Source organism: Danio rerio, chromosome 2 (assembly GCF_052040795.2).
Source record: "Danio rerio strain M-AB ecotype USA chromosome 2, GRCz13ab, whole genome shotgun sequence".
In the NCBI taxonomy this organism is placed as follows: domain Eukaryota; kingdom Metazoa; phylum Chordata; class Actinopteri; order Cypriniformes; family Danionidae; genus Danio; species Danio rerio.
The window spans coordinates 47,528,505-47,550,933 of NC_141022.1; the positions used below are offsets into that span (position 1 = coordinate 47,528,505).

Below are 22,429 nucleotides of genomic sequence, written 5' to 3' on the forward strand. Positions count from 1 at the left end.
TTGTTAGTTAGTTCAATCATTCCTTCCTTCCTTTCTCCATCCATCCATCCATCAATCCATCCATCCATCTATTTATTCATTCATTCAGTCATTTTCCTTCAGCTTAGTCTCTAGTATCAAAAATATCGGTAACACTTTACAATAAGGTTCATTAGTTAATGCATTTACTAACATGAACTAATCATGAACAACACTTGTACAGCATTTATTAATCATAATTAAACATTCACTAATCATTATTAACATCCAAGTCTATGCTTGTTAACATTAGTTAATGCACCGTGAGTTAACATGAACTAACAATGAACAACTGTATTTTCATTAACTAATGTTTACTAACATGAATAAATACTGTAGTAAATGTATTGTTCATTGTTTGTTCATGTTAGTAAATGCATTAATTAACATTAACTAATAAACTATTGTAGTGTAACCAAAATATTTGCTAAAGAATAAAAGAATAAAGTTTAAGAATAAAGAAATATGAATAAATACTTATTTTTAAAATATTCAACAATTCATCTTTATTTCTATTGCTTTTATAGAGTTTTCTATGGAGTTTCAGTTCAGGTTAGTTCAGTGTGGTTTAATATTCACTGCTGAGAGTCCATACACTGAACAGCAAATCCATCGATGCGCAGCTCCACTAGTCCCAAACCAAGCAAGCTAGTGGCGAATACAAATTTATTACATCATATATCTTTAGAAAACAATTGCAATCTAGTTTAAATAAAAATCTAATTAAAAATTTTTAATTAAAAAACTGTAGCCTATTGTCATTTATTAGGTAAAGAACAAAATTTAACTTTCCTCAGTCAGAATTTGGCCTTTCGAATAAAAAAAATAAATAAAAAATCTTAATAATAACAATAATGTAGAGCTTCACAATTTTTGTAGCCTTTCTTGAAAAAAGTACATTTGTAAAATTGTGGATAACAACATTAGCCAAATTAGTATTGAATTTAATTGTAATATGGGCTGCTTTCGGTGCTTTACATCTTAATGATCACTTTTTGTGGTCCAAGATTTAAAATAAAAGTCTCTTGTAAAATGCTTTCTTTATCTAAAAATAATATGTTAGAAAAAGATGACTTTACTTATGTCAGATTGTATGTTTTCTTGCACAGCTGGACCCAAGAAAAATGATTGTTTGCATTGGCCAAAACTGATTAGCTGAAGTCATAACAGCCAACAGAGGATTCTGCTTTGTCTTTTTCAATGGGATATTTTCACTATTTATTATAGCATAGCAATCAAATAAGAACAAATGAGCTCATGTATGGGATACATTCTTGCCCATTGTCAGTGAGGGGTGGGTCTTCCGAACTACCCGAACACCCCCTGGCGACGGGCCTGAACAGTCATGACAACACAGGTCCTGGTGTTATTTGAGTATGTTAACCATGTTTTAACTGATTTTTGTCATGCAACTATATATTTGAACTGACGTCAGTTTAATTTAATATTAGTTAAATTGTCTAAAGTTAAATTGATTGAATTCTTTAAGGCAGCATCTCGATTTACAGTGCAATTAAAGACTCCTTACACCAGATGACCTTATATGTGCTTAACCATCTGATACAACACACTTGCATGCAGATGTCGGTGCACTGTAAATATGTTGGTGCACTTCCATTTAATCCATTCATTCATTTTATTTTCGGCTTAGTCACTTTAATAATCAGGGATCGCCACAGTGAAATGAACCACCAACTTATCCAGCGTATGTTTTATGCAGCGCATGCCTTTCCAGCTGCAACCCAACACTGGGAAACACCCACATACTCTTGCATTCACACACACTAGTTTAGGTCAATAGTAGTGTTCAATTCACCTATAGCACATGTCTTTGGACTGAGGGAAACCTGAGCACCCGGATGATATTCATGCAAACTCCACACAGAAATGACCCAGCCAGGGCTCAAACCAGCGACCTTATTGCTGTGAGGCTATCGTGCCACCTACTGTGCCACCATGACGCCCCTCTTGCATTTAATTAACATTTGTAATTCACATAGTTAACTTTAACTGTAACCCTCTCACATCTAACCCTTAGTCCTTAAATAAACTAAACCTCAAACCCATTAGCAGTACCTGAGGGAATTTTCCAAAATGTCATGTCATTACAAAGTATTAGTATAAAATAGTTAAGCCACCGACATTTTCTGATAGTTGAAGTCAGAATTATTAAATCCCCTGAATTATTAAATCCCCTTTGTTTATTTTTCCCCCCAATGTCTGTTTAACGGAAAGAAATTTTTTTCAGCACATTTCTAAACAATAGTTTTAATAACTCATTTCTAATAACTGATTTATTTCATCTTTGCCATGATGACAGTAAATAAACCAGATATATCGGTAACACTTTATAATAACTACACACTGTGAATCATTTACTAAGCATTAGCATCTAGTGAATTCATTATTTGTTAAGCATTAACTCTACATTAATAAACGTTAGTAAGTAGTTTATAACTGCAGCTACAAATGTTGTATTCTGGACATAAAAGCGCTTTTGTGTTTAATAATTGTATTTTCATACTTAGTTAATGATTTATTTTTCATTACTAAATTAAGTATTGTATTATTTACAAACTAGTTGTATTTAAGAGTAGTTGAGGGTTTTTAGGATGATTTAGAATCAGTTAGTAAATGATTATTAAACTATTGAAGTCAACATTTATATATGTTATTACTCAGGCATATAGTAATAGTTAACTAATAGGTTAATAAATGCTTTATTAACTCAACTTCATGCAGTTTTGTGACCTAATCTAAAGTGAGAACTATTCATGCTTTATAAATCCATTATAAATGACTAATAAAGGCTCAGAATCAAATGAACAATAATCTTTGAAATCTTTTCTAAAAAGTAAAACTACTGTAAAGTGCAAAATATGCCAAATAAAAGGACATCTGACATAAAACTGGATAAAACAACAACAACAATATAATAAGTAACAATATAATAAGATGCAATGTTTAAACTCTACTGTGATTTTATTTTAGATCAGGTTGCAAAGATTTATTTTTCATTTGAAGTACAGTTTCATTTGTGCATCTTTAAATGAATAGGATTGAATAATGTGTTTTTTCCTGTTTAGAATTTTACTGAGCCTTTATTTTTCATTTATGAGTGATTTATAAAGCATAAATAGTCCTCACTTTAGATTAGGTCACAAAACTAGATGAAGTGGAGTTAATAAAGCATTTATTAATATACTAAGTTAACATTAATATATGCCTGAATAATAAGACATAAGCGTTGATTTCAATAGTTTATGAATCATTTACTTACTCAATCTATAGGATCCTAAAAAACCCTCAACTCTTTAATACAAATGGTTTGTAAATAATGCAATACTTAATGAAAAATAAATCATTAACTAAGTGTGAAAGTACAATTATTAAGCACATTTTAAATGTTTGTGAGTCAAGAATAGAGAGTTTGTAGCTGCAGTTATAAACTGCTTACAAATGCTTATTAATGTAGAGTTAATGTTTAACAGATAATGATTTCACCATTTGCCAATGCTTAATAAATGATTTTGAAATAGTGTGTAGTTATTATAAAGTGTTACCAATATATCTAGTAAATATCAGGAATAAATACAGCCTAAAAGGGCTAATAATATTGACCTTAAAATGGTTATAAAAAACAAAAAATTGCCTTTATTCTCGCCAAAATAAAACAAACAAGACTTACTCCAGAAGAAAAAATATTATCAGACATACTGTGAAAATGTCCTTGATCTGTTAAATGTGATTTGGGGAATAGTTAAAAAAAGAAAAGAAAAAATCAAAGGAGGTTTAATAATTCTGATTTTAACTGTATATTTAAATTAATAATAATAAAAATAATAGCCACTGAAATGAGGTTAACCCAAATGTATATTTATTTTGAAGTTAACAAGGGATTTCTTTTTGTAACAAAAAGCAAATACTGTCTAAACAGACCATCAAACAAACGGAGCCCACAATGATGATGATCTCAGAGTTTAGTCCCGTTCAGATGACATCATCGGCCATAATACAAATCAACATACATGACAGAATAGCTCCACATGATATGAATATTTATTCAAAAGGAAGACTTATCATTCAAAAAAAAAAAAAAAGGAAAAAAATCTAACAAAAACTCCATGAACAGAACATAAAAATACTTTTGAGCGTTCCTGCATCTGTTTCAGTGGGCCAGTGTGTGTGGAAAACAGACACGCAGTAAATGCATCTGTGTTCACTCGAGTGTGTAGACTGTTCAAGGCAACACTAATCACGTGAAATCATTGATTATCCAATGATGAAACAAAAGTCATGGAAACTAGCAACTACACCTTCCAGCCTACGACATTTAGTCATCATAATAATAATAAAAAAAGATTTAAAAAAAAGATGGAACAAAAAATTACAAACAACAGTATATGCACATCTACAGCAGAGTAAAAGTAAACAACATAACTTAAAAAGTAAGCACTGAGCTGATTGATCACTAACTGGAAGTTCTACTGCTTGAGAGAGAGAGAGAGAGAGAGAGAGAGAGAGAGAGAGAGAGAGAGAGAGAGAGAGAGAGAGAGATATGTAGGAATTTTATGCAATGTCGCCATCTGGTGACGGTCAACTGTAAATGGTTACATCAGCAGCTCGTGGTCTGCATTAATGAGGTGTGGAGGGAGTGTGAAGGTAGAGGACGGGTTTTGGTTGTAATTGGTTAGTTGCCGGTTGGTTGTGACCTACATACCAGTTAAATAAATGATCCTGTCATCCTGCGTGAACGAAAATAAGCCTAAATATTAGGTCCCATTCATATGGCAGATGTAATTTAATGCCGGATTCCTTCCTTTTATAGAGGCCAAATTACACTGGAAAAAATATTCATTGGATTTATTTTAAAGTAAGTGGTTGCAAACAATTTACAGGGGCTGAATTTAAACAAACAAATTAAATTTAGTAATGTTCAACTTAATTTGTTTGAATTCAGCCAATATAAAGTGTTTGCCACCAGTTACCTTAAAAAATTAGTATAGCCATTTATTCATTTATTTTCCTTCAGCTTAGTCCCTTTATTCATCAGGGATCGCCACAGCGGAATGAACCACCAACTTAACCGGAATTTGTTTTACGCAGCAGATGCCCTTCCAGCTGCAACCAAATACTTGGAAACACCCATACACTCATCATTTATTCAATTAACCTATAGTGCATGTCTTTGGACTGTGGGGGAAACCGAAGCACTATAGGAAACCCACGCCAACACGGGGAGAACATGCAAACTCCACACAGAAACACCAACTGGCCCAGCCAGGACTCGAACCAGCGACCTTCTTGATATGTGGAAACAGTGCTAACCACTGAGCTACCGTGTCGCCACTTTAGCAAATCCAATTAATCATTTTTTCAGTGAACAAGTGGTACCAAAATGTCCATTTGTTTAGCTGCAGTGATTTAGAATTAACTTAAGCAATTGTCCATGTTTGGGACAGTAAAATGTTTGACGCTACTGTGCAAAGTGGAGTCATTCAGGCTGCATTTCAAACACAACTAAATTAGTAATATTGTAAAATATATAAAAAAATTTTTAAATAAACAACTGGCCACTTTCTGTAATTACAGTAAAACTCAAGCACAAAGAAAAAATTCAGCAATAATTTAAGATTCAAGTTTTTAATTTATGCACAGATTAATCAAACTGCACGTCATTGGTCAAAATGAAATATCAGGTGTTCAAGATGCTTGAACAAACAGAAATATTTTGACAGCACCACAAAATCCACACATGAATGCCTTATTTATCGTTGATTCACATTCACATAGGAAAATGGATTTTAATCATTCATTACTTCATTTTCTTTCAGCTTAGTCCCTTATTTATCAGAGGTCGCCACAGCGGAATGAACCGCCAACTTATCCAGCATATGTTTTATGCAGTGAATGCCCTTCCAGCTGCAACCCAGTACTGGGAAACACACATACATTTATTCACACACCTACACTAGGGTCAATTTAGCTTTTTCGGTTCGCCCATAGCGCATGTCTTTGGACTGTGGGAAACCGGAGCACCCGGAGGAAACCCACACGAACACGGGAAGAACATGCAAACTCCACACAGAAACACCAACTGGCCCAGCAGGACTCAAACCAGCAGTTTTCTTGCAGTGAGGCAATAGTGCTAACCTCTGAGCCACCGTGTTTCCCTAAAATAGTAATACAGGTATTGTAAAATATTTTTAAAATTGTAAATAAATAACTGGCCTATTTCTGTAATTACAGCAAAACTTATTGTAACTTAAGCACAACGTAAAAAGTAAAGTGTGTAATTTATGCACAGGTGAACTGAATCAAACTGCACGCCATTGATCAAATATAATTTAAATATCAGGTTTTCAAGATGCTTTAAAAACAGAGAAATATTTTGACAGCACCACAGAAAGTCAACACTTGAATGGCTTATTTACTGTTTAGGGTTTAAAATTTACTTAATTACATAAATTAATCAGTTATTAGACGACTAAAGGCTGATTTATACTTCTGCGTCAAGCGCACACATATGCTCCGGTGCAACCTACGCATGGACGCATAGCCCTCGCCACGGCTGTGGCTGACGCGCACCTCTCAAAAAAATGTAACTACACTTTGCAATGGCACTGTTCCTACACCAAAATATTTATATGTATTTATTTATATGTAACTTTTGCAAATTTGTAATTATAGTTTAGATATTCAAATTTTTCTTTGTTTTGGGGAAATGTGTTATTTGGTTTTATTGATCCAGACAATAGTACCGAGAAAACGTTCTACTTTATAAATCTTTTACTTTTACTTGCTAAATATTACATACATAAAAGCAAATTCTCCAATATTAAACCACTTTTTAAGGTATCCATAAAAAAATTAAACAATACTTTGAGACACTTTCTGGTTTAGGAAACACTAAGGCTAGAAAAACTTTATCTTGTCATGCCCTATTTAAAATTCCCCTGTAACATTACTACATTTTGAATTACTTAAACTTTTAATACTGTATTTTTATTTTAAGCTTTACTTTATATGTATTTCTTGTTTGACTTATTGTATTTTTTTTCTAAACTGTTTTAACCCCCTGGCATCCTCTATGTTCTTTCTACAGTTCGTAATGTTTCATTATGCTGTAATAATTTACTGTTCAATAAAAAAAACAAAAAAAAAACTTTGCAACGACACATAGCGCAAGCTCTGTGATTGGTCAGCTTGGTAGCGCTGATGAGTGTGGGCAGGACCGAGAGCCGCGCGAACCTGTTGGAGCGAGTGTTTACAAGTGTCGAGTCCCGTAAAAGAGCTCTGGATGGAAAGTTTTGTTTTCTGTTTACTTTATGATTAAAGTTGTTGCACATCCGCCGGTTCCCACCTCTGAATGAGCACGTTTTAGCTTCTTGTGCATTAAGATAGCATTCAGAAAAAAACAAAAAAACCAATAAAGAAACTCAACAGCAAGCAGAAGTATAAATGCACGACTACGTGCAAGGTATGCGCAGTGGGTCACACCAATCACTCAACGCGGAAGTTTAAACCAGGCTTATACCCTGAAACTCCCTCCAAAAATCATTATAATGTTTGTAAATAATGTATTTTTATGGCTGTAAAAATGAGGAAAAGAATAGAGTTGTGGATAGGAACAGAGCAAGTATTTGATCGATCAGAGAGAAATAGAGAGACAGAGAGAGAAAGAGAGCAGTAGTTTGCATTACCCTGCTTTTTTAGAGTAGATTCATTCCTGAAGGTGGCGTGAGTGAGCCGATCACTGGGCCTGATACAATGACACGTCAGCATCACAATCAATGAAATGCATTCAGATTGATGACCTCATAATAAAAAAAAAACATAACATTAATAATCTTCCCGGGTTGATGAAATGACACTAGACTGTTGCACCAACAGTAAACACCAGAAATCAAACTCGAAGAGAACGCAATTCATACAAATATTACTGAAGTTTTCATAACACCATGTATTTTTTTTTCCTATAGTCCAGATATTTTTTTAATCAACTCAGCATTTCCACGCATGTAAGAAAACCAGGCAGGCTCAGAGAGTATATACTGCAATATCAGACAGTGAGGGTTAGAGAGACAGACAGAGAGAGAGAGAGAGAGAGAGAGAGAAAGAGAGAGATGGAGGATATATTTACAGCACACTGAGTAAAAATGATGCTATATAATCGTATATATGTACTGTATTTATAAATTTATATCAGGGGTCCCACACAATGATTGCAGGGGCTGCTGTTTTCACCTGGTTATTGTGTGTGTGTGTGTGTGTGTAACACTAATGTGATGTAAATGAGTGTGTGTGTAACACTGATGTGATGTAAATGCGTGTGTGTGTGTTTGTGTCTGTCAGTGATATTGCAGGGTCTAAATTCAATTTAGTCTAACGTTTAAGATGCTTTTAGTTCAGTGTGTGTTTTGCATGCGTGCCTGTTATGCGTCGGTGTCTTTCAATGGGTTTGGGATCAGACCGTGTGTGTCCTGAAAGTTCATGCATGTGCACTTCAGCGCGCACATCTGGACCGCTAGAAAGGAATCATGGGAGACGAGGGAAGTGTGTTCACTGTCATATTGCCTTGATGTATCTCTTTTTATTGTTTACGTCACGTCGGGTGTGTTTGCTCATTATGGTAATGAAGAAATGTGTGTGTGTACGTGTGTGTGAAAATGAGCCCACGCGCCAGTGCGTAACTCTCACTTCCCTGTCCTGTGTGTCGAAGCTTATTAGAGGTCCTTCAGTCCCAGCAGGTCAACACTTTTTTTTTTTGTTTGTTTTTTATTTTTTCCTCACATATTTGCTCTCTCGTTTGCCATCCCCGTTTATTTCCCCGTCAGGCTGAGTGAACTGAAGCGTGTGAAGGAAGAGGGTACGGAGGGATGGATCTCTAGATGAAGTACTCTTTCTTGTCATCCACCCCGGAGTGGCCTCCCTCAGCGTTAATGATGGCCGTGTCTGCATCCGGAGCATCGTCTGATCCCTTTGCCTCATGAGTCAGGTACGTACCTGAGAGAGAGACAGATAGAGAGAGACTGAAACATTCAACCTTTTAGGTCATGTCAAGCTTTATTGTCATTCTGCTGCATGTGTGAGCGGAGTGGATCATAATTTTGGAGGACCACGGTGCAACATAACTAAACATAATCATAAAAATGAACACGACACTGGACATAGGAGCTATTTTAAACCTATACATAACTAAGATACTGGAGCGATAATCTAACTATACATATACACTCACTGGCCACTTTATTAGGTACACCTGTCCAACTGCTCGTTGACGCAAATTTCTAATCAGCCAATCACATGGCAGCAACTCAATGCATTTAGCAATGTAGACATGGTCAAGACGACCTGCTGCAGTTCAAACCGAGCATCAGATTGGGGGAAAAAAGGACATTTAAGTGACTTTGAACGTGGCGTGGTTGCTGGTGCCAGACAGGCTGGTCTGAGTAGTTCTGGGTTACAGGTTTAGGGTTTTCATCTCTAGGGTTTACATGGCCAGACTGGTTCCAATCGATAGAAAGGCAACAGTAACTCAAATAACCACTCATTACAACAGATGTATGCAAAAGAGCATCTCTGAACGCACAACACACATCCAACCTTGAGGCTGATAGGCTACAGCAGCAGAAGACCACATCGGGTGCCACTCCTGTCAGCTGAGAACAGGAAACTGAGGCTACAATTCATACAGGCTCACCAAAATAAGACAATAGAAGATTGGAAAAATGTTGCCTGGTCTGATGAGTCTCAATTTCTGCTGTAACATTCGGATAGTAGGGTCAGAACTTGGCGTCAACAACACGAAAGCATGGATCCATCCTGCCTTGTATCAATGATTCAGGCTGCTGGTGGTGATGTAATGGTGTGGGGTATATTTTTTGGTATACTTTGGGCTCATTAGTACCAATTGAGGATCGTGTCAACGCCACAGCCATGTTCATCCCTTTATGACCACAGTGTACTCATCTTCTGATGGCTACTTCCAGCAGGATAATGCGCCATGTCATAAAGTGCGAATCATCTCAGACTGGTTTCTTAAACATCACAATGAGTTCACTGTACTTATATGGCCTCCATAGTCACAAGATCTCAATCCAATAGAGCATCTTTGGGATGTGATGGAAATGGAAATCTGCAGCAACTGCGTGATGCCATCATGTCAATATGGACATAAATCCCAGGAATATTTCCAGAACCTTCCTGATTCTATGTCACGAGGGATTAAGGCAGCTCTGAAGGCAAAAAGATGTCCAATCCGGTACTAATAAGGTGTACCTAATAAAATGGCTGGTGAGTGTGCTTAAACTATACACATAATTTCAGACTATACAAGTACTTTTTATTAGACGAAATAATATTGTGCAAAAGAGGTATTATTTTAAGGTTGAAGAAAACAGGTAGTGCAACATGATTTGTGGTACATTCACAAGTAAAGACTGTTCTCTTTTTAAAATAAGGAAATTAGCCTAATCACATGTTCATTAAGTTGGCATCTTCAGTGATTTGCTTAAACACTTACTGTTAACAACTCCCTCTTGTGGACGTTTCATTAAAGACACTGTATTTCAGGTTTTGCAGAAATGTAGAGAGTCACTTCAAGTGAGCTTACAAAGTTGTAGCTTTAAATAGCAACATGTACTTACTTTCAGGTTATTAATATTTTTTGATTAGTTTTTTAATACAGTTTTTTTAAATAAGTTAAAAAATACACGTGACCCTGGACCACAAAACAGTGTCTTATGTGGCACAGTTATATTAGTGGGAATAGCCAACATCTATTTTTGATTAGTAAAGTGTACTGCTGAGAACTCATTTGGACAACTTTAAAGCCAATCTTCTCAGTATTTCGATTCTTTTGGAGCCTCAGGTTCTCAGCCAGATATTTCTATATCATTATAAAATACACATTAATGGTTAGTGTATTTGAATAAATCTCAAATTCCCCAAAAATGTATCTCTTTTTCCAAAATCATTCTAATTTGCTGATTTGTGGTCAAGAAACATGTCTAACATTAACATTTTTAATATATATTGATCAAAGACTGGTAAAATTTAGCATTGCAATCACAGATCAAAATAAAATAAATTTAAACAAAGAAAATAGCTATTTTAATTATACATATGTTTCACTAAATTATTATTTTAGTATATTACTATAATATATTTTATATATTATATATATAGTATATTATTTTTTTACTATATTTTTAATGAAATAAACTGAGCTATAGTAAGAATAATAGATTGAATCCTAAAATACAAAAACACTGAAAACCTGCCTTCAGCTATAATTGAATGTAATTTGACACAGTTTTTAGAGTTTAAAAAATACATATAATATTTTGTGATTGTGATCTGTCACAAATCATTTGAGCCGGCTGATTTATGCACAAAAAACATTTCTATTATCAGTCATATATTAAAAGACTAAATTGAAATTGAAATTAATAATTGAAAGGATAAATAATTGCTGTTAAAAATTCTGCATTACAATCACAGAAAAAAGAAGATAATTGTAATAATATTTCACAAAAGTATTATTTGTTTACAAATGTAACAACTAGCTGCAATTATAATCAAATAAATTGTGCTTTGGTGAGAATAAGAGATATATTCCAAAAAAAAAATAAATAAATAAAAAATAAAAATAAAAATGTTCCTTCAGTTGTTTCCCCAAATAATATATCATAACATTTTCTTTCTTTATTGGCTGTTTTTGTTTTATTTTATTTTATTTTTGCAGAAAGCAGTCTTTTGAATATTGCATTTTCTCTTTCTGCTGTCTATTATTCTGCATTTACTGTAGACATAAATGTTTTGATATTTTACACGAGATTGTTGTTTACATTTACTGACTCATCCGTCTGTGTTTATGCCAATACTTCACCAAAAGGAGTATATATGATCCTCCTATGCGCGGCTGCATTAAATCCTTGTTCAGCAGTATTTTTTTTCCCTGGCATGAAAAGCGAGCCGTTTTTTCCCAGATGTATAGTTTCTGACAGTTTTTCAAGAGCTGTGCGTTGTAAGTCACATAAAGATAGAGGGAAAGCTGTGATGATCTGTTTACAGTGTCCCTCTGTGCAGTCACAGTCACACAGTCTGTCAGTCTCTGTCAATTGCAGCTTGCTCTCTGCAAAATAGCTGCTTTAAAGGGGACATACGATGGAACACAACTGTTTTTGTTCTTTTTAAATAAAAGAAACTGATGTACTGATGCTGACGTCAAACCTTCCAGCCCCTTCCCCAGTGTACTTACAGTATAGTCCGTTAGACTCTAAAAATAGCTCCTTCTGGGAGAATTCAGGACTGCTGTAGCAGCTCTTGAGTTAAGATGAAGTACACAAGTGATGTGTTTTGCATGATAACATTTTTTATTTTTGTTAATTAAATCAAGGCATTCAGCTTTTCTGTTATAATGCAAATTAGCACCTGTCTTATTTTTTTGGTGACTTTATCACAAGATATGAACAGAAAAGCTTACACTCTGTCATCAATGCATCATCCGAGTGTGCAATAATCTTATCCAAGTGTTAAAACATATTTCCATATTGAAAAGAGATTTTTAAAATATGAAATCAGAACAGAAATGTGTCTTTTCTTAATAATAATAATAATAATAATAATAATAATAATAATAATAATAATAATGCATGTGACATGTCACTTCATCCAAATGTTGTAACTAGGGATGCTAATAATAACCTATTACCCACTAACGGAAAGGGTGCATTTTTTTAACCGCTAAATGGTCTCATGTAAACAATTAAAAAATATTATTAATTTATTTCTTTTAAGTTTGGCTGCATAAATGTGCAACACATATTTGTTACCTGGCGGGACGATAACATTTGCAATCACACGTGCCTACAGACGTATTTTGCCAAAGACGCAAAACTAAAAAAGGATTTTCTCGATGAGTTAATGCCAAACCAGCGCAGATGCAGATTGCCTCTGTCTTGAATCTGCGTCTTAAACAACTCCGTTTATGTGCACAATTGGAGAAAGAATCCGCAAAACAAAACTTTCTGAAAAAAAAAACACTCTGCTTTGGAAACAAGCCAGCTTTGGGTTTTCTCTCCGTCAGATTGCGATCCGGCACTGTTCATAAACAAAACAAATAGGCTACGGGATGATTTAGTGCATAACCAACAAACCAAGCTTTTTTTCCATTTGGAAACTTACAGTTATTATTAGTTCTTAAAAAAATATTCATTTATAAAAATAGCCAACATAGCTTAATCTATGAATCAAACTAAATTTAGATTTTTGTATAATGATAACTCTGCACTAAACTGAGGCTTTCATTTTATAGCTTATAAAACATGTATGCAAATAATGTAATTACATATGTGAACAACAAAATTGTCATATGCTATAGTAGTCTATACTTAACAAAAAGTCAACATGTGCACGCCTAGTCATTGTCTCCTATTATGTGCACATGAACCAAGAGTGAGACAGAGAAAATAAAAGCACAGAAGCTCAAAAGGTAAAATCAGATGCTCAAGACATAATTTTTAAATTAATGACTTCTATTAAAATGTTGACAGAGGTTTTTGATATAAGAATTACAGCGGAGCCTTAATTAAATGCATATTTTCTGTGAATCGATTAATTTGAGGTAGCCTGCAACTTTGATTTGACAGAAAAAAACAGCCTATGCTGGTTCTTAAAAAGAATTCAGTCATTGCTTTTGTTTTGTAATCTAAATTTGTGATTTAAGTGAAAAATATTTAAAGCAGGACTATTTATTTTTTTGTTTTACTATTTTGTTCTTTTTTTATGCTGTTGGAAAAACTGCACATGCGTGAAGATGCTCTGTATGCTGTTGTTCGCATGTTAAAATAAATCTGTTTTTTAAAATGCAATATTTAATGTGTCAGACACAAAATAGACATGTCAATTATTAAAATAATAATAACAATAATTTAATGTTAATCTGACCAGGTAACAGTCAATTTTCAGTTAACGGGTGGCGGTTTTTGGTTGGAAAAATTAACCAAAATGAGCATCCCTAATTACAACATATTATGCATATGCTATATTAAAGTAAGATATATTTTTCATACAAAACAGAACAGAAATATGCTTTCCTTAAAATTTTTATTACATTAATGTAAATATATTTACAGTTCAAGTCAGAATTATTAGCCCTTCCCCTCCGTTTATTTTTTTCCTCAATTGCTGTTTAACGGAGAGAAAATTTCTTTAACACATTTCTAAACATAATAGTTTCAAAAAGTCATTTCTAATAACTGATATATTTTATCTTTGCCAAGATGACAGTACATAATATTTGACTAGATATTTTTCAAGACACTTCTATACAGATTAAAGTAACATTTAAAGGCTTAACTAGTTTAATAAGGTTAACTAGGCAGGTTACGGTAGTTAGGCAAGTTATTGTATAATGATGGTTTGTTCTGTAGACTATCGAAAACAAATATAGCTTAAAGGGGCTAAAAATTTTATTCTTAAAATGTTGTTTACAGAAATAATAACTGCATTTATTCCAGCTGAAATAAAACAAATAAGATTTTCTCCAGAAGAAAAAACATTATCAGACATACTGTGAAAATTTCAACTGTTTATAGTTGACTGTATAAACTGTATAAAGTGACGTTCCATTATATATATATATATATATATATATATATATATATATATATATATATATATATATATATATATATATATATATATATATATATATATATATATATATATATATATATATATATATATATTGTATTGCTGTGTAACCACTGTAGTTTTTAATAATGGTTTAAATTTGTTGTTTTATATTTTTAGCACCCAAATATGTCTATTGTTTTAATACATTTTCATTTTAGTTCTTTTATTTATTTATGTGAAATCAGAAAAGAAATGTGTTTCTTTCCTGAAAAAAAAAAAAAACATTAGTCCACTAACAAATAATAAAGGCACAGTAGAAAATACAGTTGTTAAAAAATTTATTTTAGTATCACAAAGTAACCACTGCAGTTTTAATAATCATTAAATTTATTAAATCAAAGATTTTAATAAGCAGTTTTTAGCACCCATTTGATTAAAGTTATTTTATTTTTTATGTAATATATATACATATATAGCACCCGTTTGATTTTTTTTTGGGATTTTTAAAATATTTTCCAAATGATCTTTAACAGAGCAAGAAAATTTTTACAGTATGTCTGATAATATTTGTTCTTCTGATGAAAGTAATATTTGTTTTATTTCGACTAGAATGAAAACAGTTTTTAATTTTTTAAACATTGTTTTAAGTTAGTCTACAGAACAAACCATCATTATATAATAACTTGCCTACCTGCCTAGTTAACCCAATTAGCCTAGTTAAGCCTTTAAATCTCACTTTAAGCTGTATAGAAGTGTCTTGAAAAACATCTAGTCAAATATTGTTTACTGTCATTATGGCAAAGATAAAATAACATAGTTGTTATTAAAACTATTATGTTTAGAAATGTGTTGAAAAAATGTTCTCTCCGTTAAACAGAAATTGGGGGAAAAATAAACAGGGGAGCTAATAATTCAGGGGGGCTAATAATTGTGACTTCAACTGTATATTCTAACTAAATATCTGAATACTAGAAATATCTGGCAACTGGTCTTGACAACTGAAGTGTAGAAAATCTCATAAATATGAAAGCAAAATCCTGCAAGATATTGGATATACATTCATATTGACCAATGAATATACATTTCTAAACAGCAAGGTCATAAAGTGTGTGTGAGTGTGTGTACTTCATTGTCTTATAAGTTGACAGACTCAGCAGCTGTTTATTCATATTTCTCTTTTTCATATTTTCCCCCAACCCTTTTTCCTCCTGCGTTTTAGGTGCACCACTGCAGCGAGACACGTGACTCATTTACAAGTAAAATATCCCAGTCAACAATGAGATCTTGAGTCAAGCGTCCACAATGTTTGTTGATGCTTAAATTGAAAGACAAAATCCGTGAAAAAATCATTTAAAAAAAGCTGCTGATGGGGCGATTGCTGCCAGACCCTCTTTCAGGAATTTGAAGACAGTCCCAAAAGGTTATAAAGTGTGTGTGTGTGTGTGCAGTCTCTTTGTGTCTGATTAGGTCTCTGTGTGTGTATGTGTGTGAGTAAGAGATTTCTTTGTCTGATTTGCCTTGTATGTGTGTGTGTGTGTTACCTTTGTGTCTGATGAGGTATCTGCCGAGGACAAGGAGGAGACAGAGCATGATGAAGACAATGACAGCGACCACTCCACCAATCACAGCATGGTCGACTCCCGAACCAGTGGACATCGCTGTAGGGTCTGCAGACGGGACAGACAGACAGACAGCTGCTGTAGACAGTCACGACCACGCACAATCAGAATCACTTCAACAATACACACCAGGCAAAATCAGAGAAGACTCTGAGAGAAACTTCAGCTGAAACTGACAAACTGTACAATTCTTATTCATCTCCACCTCACTTTTTTTTTTTTTTTACAAAGGTGCCGCATGTACAGTAACTTCGGGAATCCAATCTGTGTTTGATTCAGAGAGTCACAATGCGATGGCGTGAAGCTGAATGTATTTTGATTTGCTTTTGTCCTTTATATATGGATGCTGTGCAGCGGATGGAAATGTGTGTGTTTCTCAGAATACTTCAGGTTGAATGCTACAAAATGACTTAAATGACTGATGGAACGTCGCTGTAAGTCTATTCAGCAGTGCGTTTACCAAAAGTATTGTTATCCAACGACTCGCAACCATAGTTTCTTCTCAAACAGCACTATAAACTCGTGGTGGAGAAGCAGAGCCTCTTGCAAAAATGGCTCCAAGATAATAGTAGCTACTTACACATTGTCACTTAATGCTTGTTTCTTTTCAGAGAGATAAACCATTTATACAAATGCTTTCATGTAATCAATAAATCTTTCTTTCTTTCTTTCTTTCTTTCTTTCTTTCTTTCTTTCTTTCTTTCTTTCTTTCTTTCTTTCTTTCTTTCTTTCTTTCTTTCTTTCTTTCTTTCTACTTTCTTTCTTTCTTTTTCTTTCTTTCTTTCTTTCTTTCTTTCTTTCTTTCTTTCTTTCTTTCCCAGTAGGCACACAACATAAAAAAAAAGTCGTTACACAGACATTAAAAAAAGTTGACTCAACTCAAAACTGTACGGCATCTCACTGCAGAGCTTCTTTGAGTTGACTCAACTTTCAACCTAAGTATGGCACTTCACTCGATTTAAGTTGTGTCAACTCAAAAATGTCCAGAAGCTGGTTGCCTTAATATTTTAAGTTGAGTCAACTTTTACTCATAGTATAATATTAGGTTCGATTTAGGTTGTGACATCAGGAGACCAAAATTCAATAGCCAGCGTCTAAGGACAACGTTAATTTGATGTCCCAAAACAACGTCAAATGACGTCGATCATCATAGTGGTAACGGCCACACGATGACAAGCTGTAACACATTAGACATTGATTTTTGGTTGGAGATTGGACACTGATGTCAACCAAATTTTTATTTTCCAATCAAAATGCAACGTTTCCATGGCGTTGGAGTACAACATCAATCTGAAGACATGTTGACATCCTGTGCCAGCAGGGTCCTTTCTTTCTTTCTTTCTTTCTTTCTTTCTTTCTTTCTTTCTTTCTTTCTTTCTTTCTTTCTTTCTTTCTTTCTTTCTTTCTTTCAATGCCATATCAGCAGCATTGGCTATGATCATGGCATTTCTTATAGCAGAGATGCTCAAAGCAGGGCCTGCTGGCCAAAGTTGGCCAAGTGTAACCTTTGATTTGGCCCACCATTTCGTTTGACATAAACTTTTTTGTTTGGTTGTTTGTTTATTATTGAGCAAAAAAAAAAAAAAGAACGAAAAAAAAGCAAAAAAAAGCAAACTGAAATAAATGTTTCAATTAAATGTTGTAAATGAATCTGGTTTTTAAAAATGTAAATACTGTCACTCGACAGATAGATGACTGTGCAGAAGACATTGGCAAGCAAATCAAGGTAAAATCTAGTGTAACTTCATTCTGTTATAAATGAAATTGTTTTTATTTTTACTGTAATAAGTTCATTATGTGTAACAATACACTATTAAGCTTAACTTATAAAAGTTCAAATGTAAATGTACAACACATTTAATGATTTTTTTTGTTTATATATAAATATATGCTATATATGTTATTCGGCATGCAAATGATTTTTTTCATGTAACCTTCATGAGTGTTTTAGTTAAACATCATCATAAGGCAGACTCCGCATTTACGGCCACACTGGCTAAATGAAACATCCATTTTTGTCACGCGTTATACAAGTAAGGGGTTTATATATATTTGCGTATTACATATTGTCCCAAAAACAAAACACTGTATCTTTATAAACAAACAAAACACTGTACTTTTCTATTATTTTTCCTATTCATTTACAAAAGCACTACTTATGCATCTCTGTTATCAATGTTGTCTTTTGATATTAATTTAACATTCTAATTTGATCATTTAATGTTTAACGACCTAAATAAATAAAACAAAACAAACATCCCCAATCTGAGTGTTATATCTGACTATGTCATAAAACCTGTGCTATAACCCGCTCTCACATTTTTCTTTTTTTCCCATTTTGGGAAAATAGACAAAAGTGCTTTCAACAACCAGATGCATTTAGGTCTGTCCAGTTTTTTCTGAAATGCATTCCAGACCACCTCCTGCAGTGGTTTGATTGATCGGATTTACTTTATATCCATCTCAAATGCATTTCAGAGGGCATTCGCAACTGCCCTTTTCACAATTGAAAACCTTTCCAATCAGAAAAAAATACATGTAGCAACTAGGTGTAAACAGACCCACATAGATTCAAATATACTCACCAGCCACTATATTACGCACACCTGTTCAAATGTGTGTTCATGAAAAAGAATTAATCGGCCAATCAAATAGTACCAATCAGTGTATTTCATCAAATAAAGACGATCTTCAAAAGTTTAAACCAAGCATCAAAATGGAGAAGAAAAGGATTTAAGAGACTTTGGAAGTGGCATGGTCATTTGCGCCAGGCCAGCTGGTCTGAGTGTTTCTGAAACCACTGATCTACTGGGATTATCACATACAGCCATCTCTAGAGTTTACAGTTAATGGTCTGAAAAGGAGGAAATATGAAGTAAGTGGTCTGAGGAAAATGACCAGACTGATTTTAGCTGATAGGCAGGAAACACTAACTCAAATAACCGCTCATTTCAACTAGGGTCAAAAGAAGAGCATCTCTGAAAACACTAAACAGATGAGCTACAGCAGCAGAAAGCACTCCTGTCAGATTACAACTGCAAACATAGGCTTCAATTCACACAGGCTTTCAAAACTGAACAAGAAGATTAGAAAAGGTTGTCTAGGTTGTCTTCCGCTGCAATATTCATACAGTTTTGACAGAATATTTCACGGACAACATGAAAACGTTCACTGCAAAAAGTGATAAGAAAATTTAGAAAATTGAATATTACATAAAACTCATTAAATAAAAAAAATTATAAACTCATTGTAACTGGGAACTGTTAAGTCGACTTAATTTAATCATGCACATAGTTAATTTAATCCTTTTAATGTTATTCAATCATTTTAAAAGATTTACTCAATATTTTTAAGCAAAGTCAACTAATCGCTTTAAAAGCAATGAGTTATCCTTCAGGTTGCTTGTGGTGTAATACTGTGGGGAAATTTTCCGGGCACTCTTTGGGCTCTTATAGAGCATTTAAACCCCACAGCCTAGAGGACTGTCTAGCTGACCATTTCCATTGTTTTTGACCACAGTAAACCAATCGTGTAATGGCCACTTCCCAGCAGGATAATGATGTTACAAAGCTCAAATCATCATTATTCTATCAAAGTCAATATAGATCCCAATCTCTGACCAGTGATTCCAGCACATTGTTAAATCTATGCCACAAAGAATTAAAGCAGTTCTGAAGACAAAAGTTGGTGGGACCAGTATTAGAAAGGTGTGCCTAATAAAGTGGCTGGTCAGTCATTTTAATCAGTAAATTTCAGCATGTCAAATCATCATTATTCTTTTAATATGTCAATACAGATCATAATCGCTGAGCAGTGTTTCCAGCGCATTGTTGAATCTAAGCCACAAGAAATCAAAGCAGTTCTGAAGACAAAAGTGGGTGCGACCGGTATTAGAAAGGTGTACCTAATAAAGTGGCTAGCGGCATCAGTATATTTCAGCACGTCAAATCATCATTATTCTATCAGTATGTCATTATAGACCATAATCTCTGACCAATATTTCTAGCGCATTGTTGTATGTGAGCCACAAGGAATTACAGTAGCTCTGAAGACAAAAAGTTGGTGTGACCAGTATTAGCAAGATATACCAAATAAACTGGCAGGTTAGTATATATATTTTAATCAGTAAATTTCAGCATGTCAAATCAGTATTATTCTATCAGTATGTCAATACAGACCATAGTCTCTGACCAATCTTTCCAGCGCATTGTTGAATCTAAGCCAAAAAGAATTAAAGCAATTCTGAAGACAAAAGTTGGTGCGACCGGTATTAGAAAGGTGTACCTAATAAAGTGGCTGCTGAATCAGTAAATTTCAGCATGTCAAATCACCATTATTCTATCAATATGTCATTATAGACCATAATCTCTGACCAATATTTCTAGCGCATTGTTGAATCTAAGCCACAAGGAATTAAAGTACTTCTGAAGAAAAAAGTTGGTGTGACCGGTATTAGCAAGATGTACCAAATAAACTGGCAGGTTAGTATATACATTTTAATCAGTAAATTTCAGCATGCCAAATCATTATTATTCTATTAACATGTCAATATAGATCAATCTCTGACCAATGTTTCCAACACGTTGTTGAATCTATGCCACAAGGAATTAAAGCAGTTCAGAAGACAAAAGTTGGTGCGTCAGGTATAAGCAAAATGTACCTAATAAAGTGGCTAGTCAGTATTTACTTTTTTATTTATATATTTTAGCATGTCAGCCATTTACACCATTTTTAAAAAATATCATAGACTTAATGAATTGCATGTGTACAGGTGTAATGTTTTAAGGTGATTCAAAATGACAGGCTTATGCTACTTATGCAAATGAGAAATAATTATGTTAAATACATTAACTGTGATTAATTAATAAGCAGAAGGTATTACTCCATCTGCATGTGACAGTCCTATATTGTTGACTTAATAAGGTTAATTAGTTTATATAGTTAGTTTCTACAATGATACTGTTAAGCCATACAGGAGGAAACGCTTCACAGTTGATTTATTTTAACCTGTCATCTGCATATTGAATAAAGTTGAAACCTGATTATTCACACACCAACAAAAATAGAACACCTATGCTAATGCCGCTCTTTCAGTTAGCATTATTATTTTAGATTGTATTACTATAAATGTAAAAGTCTTTGTAGATTCTCGTGAGAGAGCATCACAATGCATCTTTTTTCCCAGCTCTAATAATGCTAATCTTAGAAAACAATTTCAAGTGATTTCTCCTTTTTATAGAGCCCTTGACATTTTCAGGCAAATTGAGCTAAAATAACCCACATAAGATGATAATCACTGAGAGCTTTTTCATTCAAAGAAGAACAGGTTTCATTTCCTGTCGTTGTTTTATTTTCAGTTTATTCCTGTGATCGTAATTTTTCTGTATTCAGTGTCATGTGATCCTTCAGTAATTTAATATGCTGATTAGATCCTCAAGAATCATTTGCTATTAAAACCGCTTTTGTGGAAAAACTATTACATGGACACTAATAATCCGATTTTAATATGATTACGTCAGTACTCTAATTAAGAGAGTTAACCATTTAAACAGCGATTTTTGATTACCAGTCACTGACTATGTTTACATCAGTAATCAAATTATTTGCCTTAATCTGAATCAAACAATAATAAAATTAAATTGTTTACATGAGCTGCTTTTTAAATGTTCCTTTCATGACCCCGTTTTACATGTGGTTATAGCACATAATTCGATTAGCGTCATTGCGTCAACACACAATCCACGTTTCCTCCAGTTTCATGTAATTTCGTGCATTTAATTTTTAATTTGTTGACTTTAACTACAGTTTGGCACTTCCACTTTCATACAGGAACATTTCATTCATGCCCCCCTGACAAACAAGACATTGGATGCGAGTATGAACTGCTGGAAGAGTGTTGTTTTAATGGAATGTGACACCCCAAGCCGTACGAAAAAAAAAAAAAAACCTCCGCACTTCGCGATGCAAGCGTCTGATCCTTAACTGACTCGGTAGGTGCAGAGAATAGTGTTTAACAGCTGTGTGTGTATAGACTATCCTGTCCAAAAAGGTGTCGAAAATCTTACATGAGGAAATAGTTTAATTAAGGTGTTTACATGTCTGCACGTCAATAATTCTACTAAAATCAAACTCCACATGTCTTCGTTTGA

The 22,429-nt window shown here is 33.8% G+C and overlaps 1 protein-coding gene across 11 annotated transcripts in view; it reads right to left on the reverse strand.

Annotated features, from left to right (window-relative positions):
* Positions 1-3,873: 3,873 nt before the first annotated feature.
* cadm3 (cell adhesion molecule 3) overlaps positions 3,874-22,429 on the reverse strand; it is a 139,739-nt gene continuing 121,183 nt past the window's right edge. For 5 of the 11 annotated variants that reach the window (XM_087240042.1, XM_087240041.1, XM_087240046.1 and 2 more), the window contains 2 exons: positions 16,203-16,328; positions 3,874-9,024 (listed from right to left, as the gene is read on the reverse strand). In XM_087240042.1, coding sequence (XP_087096168.1) covers positions 8,906-9,024; positions 16,203-16,328 — 245 coding nt within the window. In that variant the 3' untranslated portion in view covers positions 3,874-8,905. 11 annotated transcript variants of the gene reach the window in all.